Source organism: Guillardia theta, assembly GCF_000315625.1.
Source record: "Guillardia theta CCMP2712 unplaced genomic scaffold GUITHscaffold_29, whole genome shotgun sequence".
Lineage (NCBI taxonomy): Eukaryota > Cryptophyceae > Pyrenomonadales > Geminigeraceae > Guillardia > Guillardia theta.
In genome coordinates, this window is record NW_005434645.1 from 279,553 (window position 1) to 288,213 (window position 8,661).

The 8,661-nt window shown below is 56.0% G+C and overlaps 3 protein-coding genes across 3 annotated transcripts in view; 2 read left to right on the forward strand and 1 right to left on the reverse strand.

Annotated features, from left to right (window-relative positions):
• Nucleotides 1-151: 151 nt before the first annotated feature.
• On the forward strand, nucleotides 152-1,370 carry GUITHDRAFT_162894 (hypothetical protein; the record flags this gene model as incomplete). Its single annotated transcript, XM_005833582.1, has 10 exons — nucleotides 152-270; nucleotides 321-389; nucleotides 457-529; nucleotides 580-637; nucleotides 689-767; nucleotides 817-905; nucleotides 1,039-1,084; nucleotides 1,146-1,173; nucleotides 1,225-1,274; nucleotides 1,321-1,370. Coding segments are annotated over exons 1-10 (651 nt in total), but the record flags the coding sequence as incomplete, so codon positions are not given.
• Nucleotides 1,371-2,968: 1,598 nt separating this feature from the next.
• Nucleotides 2,969-5,023, reverse strand: GUITHDRAFT_107443 (hypothetical protein; the record flags this gene model as incomplete). Its single annotated transcript, XM_005833583.1, has 16 exons — nucleotides 2,969-3,046; nucleotides 3,240-3,272; nucleotides 3,317-3,346; nucleotides 3,473-3,527; nucleotides 3,585-3,618; nucleotides 3,750-3,789; nucleotides 3,840-3,878; nucleotides 3,935-3,978; nucleotides 4,023-4,050; nucleotides 4,106-4,147; nucleotides 4,207-4,278; nucleotides 4,340-4,387; nucleotides 4,441-4,677; nucleotides 4,730-4,791; nucleotides 4,839-4,941; nucleotides 4,988-5,023. The coding sequence occupies 16 exons, from the start codon at nucleotides 5,021-5,023 to the stop codon at nucleotides 2,969-2,971; spliced, it is 981 nt and encodes a 326-aa protein (XP_005833640.1).
• A 1,377-nt stretch (nucleotides 5,024-6,400) lies between these two features.
• GUITHDRAFT_107444 (hypothetical protein) overlaps nucleotides 6,401-8,661 on the forward strand; it is a gene marked incomplete at both ends in the record, with an annotated part of 3,456 nt that continues 1,195 nt past the window's right edge. The window contains 11 exons of the mRNA XM_005833584.1: nucleotides 6,401-6,580; nucleotides 6,634-6,979; nucleotides 7,038-7,273; nucleotides 7,323-7,379; nucleotides 7,430-7,510; nucleotides 7,561-7,657; nucleotides 7,712-7,752; nucleotides 7,801-7,842; nucleotides 8,090-8,123; nucleotides 8,172-8,230; nucleotides 8,277-8,333. Of these exons, the coding sequence (XP_005833641.1) occupies nucleotides 6,401-6,580; nucleotides 6,634-6,979; nucleotides 7,038-7,273; nucleotides 7,323-7,379; nucleotides 7,430-7,510; nucleotides 7,561-7,657; nucleotides 7,712-7,752; nucleotides 7,801-7,842; nucleotides 8,090-8,123; nucleotides 8,172-8,230; nucleotides 8,277-8,333 (1,230 nt within the window). The remainder of the gene's footprint in view (nucleotides 6,581-6,633; nucleotides 6,980-7,037; nucleotides 7,274-7,322; nucleotides 7,380-7,429; nucleotides 7,511-7,560; nucleotides 7,658-7,711; nucleotides 7,753-7,800; nucleotides 7,843-8,089; nucleotides 8,124-8,171; nucleotides 8,231-8,276; nucleotides 8,334-8,661) is intronic.

Below are 8,661 nucleotides of genomic sequence, written 5' to 3' on the forward strand. Positions count from 1 at the left end.
GACATGAGTTCGAGGAGAGAGGATCGCAGTCTTGCAGCACGAAGATGCCTGGAGGACAAAGGAACATGGAATCGATGTGCATGCGTTGAACAAGAAGGGCTATGGGAGATGATGAGACCTCGATCCTTCACGTCTGACGGATGTACTTGCTAGGCAAGCATGGACCAGGGCGAGCATGACGCCATGGCACCCGAGGGTGAAGGGTCGCACAGAGATCCGTGGGCAGAGAGGCTGCAGATGCTCGGGATGTCGGACGACTTGATCCTCAAGGCAGCTCGTGCTCTCGGGTAGTTGGCTTCCTCTGACCCCTCCGAGCGCAGGTGTTTGCTAGGGTGGACGACCACCCGCTCCTGGCCTGCTGCTCGAGGTTGAATCGCAGGTTGAGGCAGGTACGTGGAGGATGGAGGGGAGCTCGTAGTGCTGCATGCGTCCTCTGAAGTTTCCTCGCTCGGGCAGCTCCTCAACGACGATTCCCTGTGGGAGAACATCTGCCAGCGAGTCATGCGGGGGAAGCAGCCGCCGCAGAACGGTTGGGGAGGGAGAGTGCGGAGGACGGTGGTCAGCTGACAAGTGTGCAAGGGGTGAACTTCCTGCCCGAACCGGGAGAGAGCTACAAGCAAGTTTTCCTCAGGATCCTGTGCGATGGCGACGGAGCTTGGAGCTGAGAGGTCTTGACTTGCGTTGGCAGGTACGACGTGTCGCGGCTCGAGATCAAGCGGGAGGAAGTGATCAACAGCTCGTGGAGGTTCTACTTCTGCTCCGATATGGTGGGTGGCGGCCAAGAGCAGGGGGTGGGGGCTGACATGGAGGCTGCAGTACTTGTACCATGCTTCTCCCGAGCAGGCAGCACTTCGAGACTCGCGGTCTGCCCGGGCCTTCTTTTCATCCGATGGGATCTTCATGAGGTGAGGAGCAGCAGCAGGATCAGGAGAGGGGGGAGGAGGAGGAGGAGGAGAGGGAGGGAGCAACAGGAGGAGGGAGCAGCAGCCGCAGCAGCAGCAACAGGATTTATGGCGCTGATGGCTGCTCGGTATCCAGCACTGTTCCCGGGGCTCCATCGCAGCGATCGACACTCAAGTGGCAGGTCGGCAACTTCTGCCTTGACCTGACCGCCAGGGTGTGTGACGTTTGTGTGCTTGGAGCAGCTGCTGCTGCGGTCGGAGGATGAGTCGGGTGCGCTTGCTGGGGGATCGTGGAGCGTGCTGGGATGTGATCAGGAGGCAGGCAAGGGAGAAGGGAAGCTGTGTAGCTCGGAAGAGCGGGGAACACACTTGCAGGTAACTCGTTCTCCTGCTCTCCTCGCGTGTCTGAGAGCTCGAGGCAGATTGGTTCTTATCCGGTGCTGAGCGTGACGAGGACGCAGAGTTGGGGCTGGTGCCTGGTAGGCAGGAGGAGAGGGGAAAGGCGGGGGGGGGGGGGAAGTTGGGGGGAGGGAGGGGGTTCTAAGGGGGGGGCAAGGGGCCGAACTTAGCTTTGGGGGGGAAGGGAGGAGGGGAGGGGGGGGGAGATGGATGGGGGTAGCTTGCTCGCGCTGAAATGTTGTGCAGGCGAGCAAATTTGTTGTGCTGGTTTCGGAGAATTCTCCTGATCAGAAACCTGGGCAGCAGGAGATGTTGCTGGGCGAGCTGAGGGCCACATGACACGGTTTGCTGCTGGAGTGTTTTGATCGTGATCGGTAGAGATAATATGGACTCACTCATTATCGGATGCACAACTGAGGAGGGAGTGATGTGGGTTGAGAGGGGCGCGGGCAGTGGCAGGGGAAGGGAGCAAAGGATGAACTTTGGAGTCTTGTACTGAACTTATGATACATCTCATCTCCTCTTCCCTTCTTCCTCCCGTGCTCGTCAGTGCCACGTCAGGCTTGCTGTGGGAACATTCAGCAGAGGAGAAGAGTCTCGTTGTGCTTTCGGCCTTTCAGATCTGTTCGCCAACTCCTCTTCCAGCTGTCGAATTCCTGATGATTTAATGTCAGAGCAAGAGATTGTATGCAGGAGAATTGTAATCTCGAATTTTCTCAATCAATGAATAGAAAGAATAACAATCAGAACACAACCAAGAAAGCAAAAGTCCACTCATCAAAACAAACGCAAACATCCCACCAACCGGCGTTGAAGCAACCACAACGAAGAGTTTACAAAACAAGAAAGAAGGCATCGATGACAGCAAAATGCACGCAAACATCATCCACGAATGTTCGAGCGGAGCATCTCCCCTCGTCCCGTCTCCTCCATCTCACTTGCTCGACTGTTTTGAATCTCTTCCTTGGCTTGCGCGAGCAGACTGACCTGCAGCAGCCGGTGAACGGAGGGAAGGAGAGCAGCAGCAGCAGCAGCAGCAGCAGCAGCAGCAGCAGCAGCAGCAGCAGCAGCAGCAGCAGCAGCAGCAGCAGCAGCAGCAGCAGCAGCAGCAGCAGCAGCAGCAGCAGCAGCAGCAGCAGCAGCAGCAGCAGCAGCAGCAGCAGCAGCAGCAGCAGCAGGGAGGAACAATAGAAAGGGGAACGGAGGACGGAGGACGGAGAGCAAGCATAACTTGAAGGGACAAGGGAGCTGAGAAAAAGGAGAGAGGAGCACGTCAACGAGCAAGTGAAAATGCTGGTTGTAGTGCCTATGGTTGATGATGATGAGGATGATGAGGATGATGATGAGGATGATGATGATGATGATGATGATGATGATGATGAGGATGATGAGGATGATGATGATGATGATGATGATGATGATGATGATGAGGAGGAGGAGGAGGAGGAGGAGGAGGAGGAGGAGGAGGAGGAGGAAAAGACAAGGAGGAGCAAGACGAGACAGGCAACGGCATCAGCGCCAACAGCAGAAGCAGCGAGGGGTCTTCATACAGTTTGAACGCATTCGTCCATGGTGATCTAAGGAAAGAGGCAAGGTCACATGAAAGAGCATCGCAGGTCTGGTCGCACTGACCGGAACCTCCTCCGCTTCCTCCAGCATCTGCTCGATCAGTTCAGAATGTCAGGCTTGCGAGAGCAGTTTGAGTCTCTTGCCTCTCGCAGACGCGCGATCTCCTCTACGTAGGCCTGCGGCATCCTTCAGGTAGGAGGAGGAGGAAGAGGATGATGGGGAGCAGGAGCAGGGGCAGGGGCAGGGGCAGGGGCAGGGGCAGGGGCAGGGGCAGGGGCAGGGGCAGGGGCAGGGGCAGGGGCAGGGGCAGGGGCAGAGGAGGGAGCAAGAAGCTTTTGTTGCCTTCATCTTCTGCTTCAGCTCCCTCACGATCCTGCTGTCCTCCACAGACTCGGCGACGTTCTGTCAGATATCAGAGAGACTCGGCAAGAAGGATGGGCGTCTACCTTGACGGGCAGCCCTGCGGTGACCTGAACCTGATGCCACTGGTGAGGAAGGGAGGGCAGGGCAGGGCAGGGCAGGGCAGGGCAGGGCAGGGCAGGGCAGGGCAGAGGAGAGGAGAGGAGAGGGGGGGTAGGGGAGAGGTAGAGGAGAAGACTTACTTGCTTTAACTCTTCACACAGCATCGCTTCTGTCTCTGTTTTTTCTTTGATGGTGCTGCAGGTGAACATCAGGATACAAGATTATTCTGATCGCAAAACAGTAGATGCTCACTGCTGCTGACTCAAGACTTTTCGTACGAGCCTCACTGTATCAATCAAGTCAGCCGCTGCAAAAATCCTCTCCTCTCCTCTCCGCTCCGCTCCGCTCCTCTCCTCCCCCCTCCCCTGCTTTGCTCTGCTCTGATCTGCTCTGCTCTGCTCACAACAATGGCATCACCTGCAAACGTTCTCACGGAAGACAAGTCGGCCTTGTAAGACTTGATCTTAAACGTCAGGAGCAACATCTGACCGGCAGATTAGAACACACCTCAATCTCTTCTCTGGCCTCGTGAAGCTCCGAAGACAACTACGTCCGAACCCACGTGTTATACCCCATCATCAGTCATTCCCTCTTGCCAGCACCTCGCAGATCGCTTCCTTGGCATCATTCATGCAAGCAAGAAGAACTAAAACAATCTCAGAGGAATCTCTACCACACATCCCCGCCTACCTGTCGCTTCGCTCTCCCACTTCCGTAACTGGAAGGCAGAACTCCGATCAAAGGATGTCCCAAGGGGGAGTAACGAAGTTCACCTGCTCCTTCTCGCTCTCGTTCTCGTCTTCCCTTTCTGCGATCTGCCGTGATGAAATTCGAAGGAAATTCAGGGATGAAGGCCATAAGAATGAGAAAAAACCTTCCCGTCGGGATGGGGAGGCTCGAATGGGGCACGTAGATATTCCTTCAATCTCCGAACCTCCTCCCTCGCCTACCGACACAACAAACATGTGAAATTCAGGTAGTACAAGAACCAAGACACAAGGCCTCACGATCTGAAGCTCGTCCAACGCTTCATCACGCTCACACTTCAGCTGATCCTGTAGCACAAGAGACTTTGTCATGGACGTAGAGGTAGAAACCACTGAGCAACCTTCTCCTCCTCCAATCTCTTCGCTAGAGCATCGATCTTCTCAGCCCAGGCTTGCATCTCTCCATCGAACGAATTGTTCGACAGCGCCGGCGAGCAGGTTGACTTCTCCTCACGAGCAGAGCTTTCTTCTGCTAGCTCCTCCGCTAGCTCCTCCGCTGGCTCCTCCGCTGCCACCAGAACTTGAACATGCGCGCTCGAAGCTTCAGCACCCTCGTGGTCTGTCTCAGCGGGGAACAGCTATCAAGGCGCGTCATACAGCTGACATGGGAGGACAAGAAACGACTGTCACCGTCTTGGATAGCCTGGGATTTTCTGAGCCCTGTGCGTTGGACGGTTGACAGTTCTCCTTATCTGCAACCCCACTGACCGAGTTTCAGGGTAGACAGCCCAGGTTCTACCTTCGAAGCCCCTGTCAGTCTGTATGTCGAGAGCAAACTTGAGCTCCATCTTCAGCCGGTCGATCGTGTTGCAACAGTCTTGCTGAGCCACACAGCTGCTCCTCTGCGAGGAGAGTCTCAACGATGGCAGGAGCGAGGGAGGTACGAACCTTGATGAGAGTCTCTGGGGTGCGGATGTCCTCCATCCTTATGGAAATTTGTTGACCTTGTTGGACCTGGTGTTTGAACTTGTAAGTAGAGATAATGTATACCTAATCATCTCCGGGATGATGGAACGAGTCAGGATGGAAAAAGATCAGAATGATCACTATAACTATCGCCATCATCTAAAATCATACATATCGACATCATGCACGTCCACATCGTCGTTTATCATGTATATTAACATGATATACATCTACAACATCTTCTATCTTATGTATCCACATCATCATCAACATCTTCATTGTTTCAGCTTGATCAGCATCTTTGGCCTCGTCCTTGTTTATCCTGTCTTCCTCGCTCCTTGTTTATCCTGTCTTCCAACACGCCAATTCAAAAAACTTGAACAGTGATGGCCCGGTTGGGGATGAGGGCGCTTTCCGGGCCCCGCCGCCCACCAACCGAGTCGGATCATCATGGCATGCGGATCGGAACTTCGGATCACGCCGGGTACCTCCGAAGCGCCTCCGGCGGCCTGCGTGTGACTCGTTACGGACTCCGGGACGCCTCACCGTGGCACCGCCCGGGGGCCCGGGCTGTAATCTATCCTTGAATGCAGCTTGGAATGCTGCCCGGTTACACTGGTTCAGTCGCCGGGAACTGACTTGGAACCTTCTTTACTCAAAGTTAAGTTAAAGATCACTTCGAGCCGGGACCGTTGAATCAGGAGATGTCGCACTGGCCAAACCGCGAGAAGAGAAAAGACAGCGAGAACCTGGGAACAGTGCTGCCAGGCCGGCCGGGCCTCACCGGGGCCGGGAGGCTCAGTGACTCACCGGTGCCGACAGTCGGACCGCCGCCGGTGGATTTCAGCCTGGCAGGGATTCAAGTTTAGTCAGGATCGGATTTTAAGTTAGTCAGATTTCCCCAGGGTCAGGAAGGGGATGGGGGCTCCTCCCAAAGAAGTAGGAGGGAATGAACGAGGAACTCGATAGTTCCGCGGGGGGGGAGGGGGGGAGGGGAGGTAGGTGTTGGGGGAGCGGGGGGCGGGAGCGAAGTGGAGGAGGAGGAGGAGGACGAAGAGGAAGAGAGGGAGGAGAGGAGGTAGGATAATCGGGGAGTATCAGAGCCTGGAGGATCAGGGAGAGGAACAATGGGGAGTGATTCTGGGAACAGTCTTATTGCATGTAGGAATCTTACCAGCATCCAGAAACCACTTTGTTACTCTGTACCTTCCCTGTGTTTGAAGGAGGGAAATTCACCTAGCGCTTTTCCTGCTCCACTCTGACGGAATACCGTTCAGATACCTCCTCCTCAAAATGATCGCCTCAAATTCCCCTCTGATTTTTGTTTGTCTCGGGTACAGGGCATGGGGTTCTAACTAAACCGGAGCACCCCCTAATCCAACCATCACACTCGCCATGGCAGAGAAGCGGAAAGCAGATTCCTCCCAGGGCCTGATGGGCATGATCAAGCAGCAGCTGAGCGACATGCCCTCTCAGAACAAGAAGCCGCGCCAGGCCGAGAAGAACATGGGCGCTGACCCTGTCCAAACCCTCTTCAACAGGCTCAAGGACATCAGAGACGACTTCTACAAGAGGGTGAGTGAGCGAGCAGCTGCTTGCAGCCCCTCTGAGCGCCTGATGGTGGCCAGGGGGACATGGGCGCTTGCAACGTCGAGATAGAAGCCAAGCTGGGGCTCATCGTCTCCTCTGAGACCGGAGGGAGGACGGGAGCCTTCACCCCCGGGGCAGGAGCGATTGAGATGCTTCCTGGAGTGATGAAGGGGAAGAAGTTCGTGTCCGGAGTGTCGAGGAAAGACTTCGAGAGCTTCAAGAGGCTGCAGGAGGTACCTAGCCTTGCTGAGAAGGTCGCCAAGAAGACGCACGCGTACACCTACAACGACGACCAGCGGATCCAGACGGACGAGGAGGGGAACGTGATACTTGAGATGAAGACCCGAGAGCTGGAGTTCCAGATTCACCTTCCCTCCTGTCCATGTACGAAAGGAGACCCTCGTGCCATCTCGCGGCCGCTGACGTGCTTGTTGTCAACCAGATGATTGCAGGATCACAGTCTCCATCGAGAAGCCTCTGGAGCAGAGCGAGAAGGTAGTGGTGAAGGAGGGATGGCACTCCCACAGAGTCAAGGACCGAGCTTCCTTCGTCGATCTCAAGGCTCGGCACGGACACCCGAAGGTTTCTCAATGGCAGGCAGACTTCACTCGAGTCGCGACCTCAGTCCAGCGAGACCCGACGGTGGAGGAGACGTTTGAGGTGGAGCTGGAGCTGAAGGTGGAGGCTGGAGTTTGGCTCGACGTCCACCTGACCTGACATGCCCAAGGCGGAAGAATGCAAGTCATGGATACAGGCGAACGAAGCTGAGGATGCAAAGCAGAAGGTCCGAGGGTCCCAGCAAGGCTCCTGCTGGATTGACACGCCTGCTGACAGACTGGCGACATCGCAAGGGACCTGTGGAATCGTATCAGCCAGATGATGCCGAGGGAACAGACTGCTGGCAAACTTGTAGAGGTGGGCCCTGTGATTCACTTCCCCTCGTCTGACGTCGCTTGAATCTCAAGGTCAAGGACTACGCGGTGGAGGAGGCAGCGCAGCGCGTTTGCGTTGCCTGCTTTGACTCGGCGGAGGCCAACAACTCGGTCAAGTTTGAGTTTCCCGGTATCATGACATGAGGCTGCGTGTGGGAGGAAGGGGTCTGACGCATCGAGGAAGGGACTATGCCCATCGGCTTCAGCCGCAAGTCGATTGAGAAGGTGAAGTTTCAAAGAAGGTGAGGCGTCTCCGTGCTCAGCCTCCTTCAGGTGCAGAAAGAGAGCTACATGGTGTCCGAGAAGACGGATGGGGTGATCTCCTCCTCCTGATCCCCCTCCTTCTCCCCCCCCTCCTGATCCTGATCCTGATCCTGATCCTGATCCTGATCCTGATCCTCCTCCTCCTCCTCCTCCTCCTCCTTCTCTCCCACCTTATCCTCCTCCTTCTCATCCTAATCGTCGTTGTCATCGTCTCTTTTTCTCTTCGGCTCCTCGTCGTTCTTCTCTTCTTCTTCGATTCGATTCATGTTATGGACTCGCTGACACAGCTCTTTCTCAGATCCGCTACCTCCTTGCCTGCGTCGCTTCTCCCGGTCGAGCCGGGCCTTGTTTCCTGTTCTGCTTCCTGACCCTCTGAGAAGAGGCTGGGAAGCCGCCCGTCGCTGTACTTCTCGACAGGAAGTTCAAGGCCTGGACGATGGTGCGAAATGAAGGACAGGGGCCGGCGGGTTGACGCAGCCATGCAGGAGGGGATGGAGGAGATCGGGGCTGCTCTGGGCGTTGGGACTGTTCTTGATGGAGAGGTTGTGAATCTCTCCCTCCCTCCCTCCCTCCCTCCTCTCCCTCCCCCTCCTTCCCTCCCTCCTCTCCCTCTTACCCGCATACAAGATTGTGCGCAACCGAAGTTGGAAGAGAGACATTTTCATGACCTTCGACGCTCTGTCCTGGTGAGCCCTAGAGCTTCGAGAGTTGAAGAGTTCTGACGTGGCAGCTCCCAGCGGCGAGCGATCGGTTGTCAAGGACGAGCTCAAGAAGCGACTTGCCTACCTACAGGCCTCAGCGCCCCCCCCCTCCCCTCCCCCCCGTCTCCTCCTCTCCTGCTATCCTTCCAACCCACCCTTCCTCTCCCGA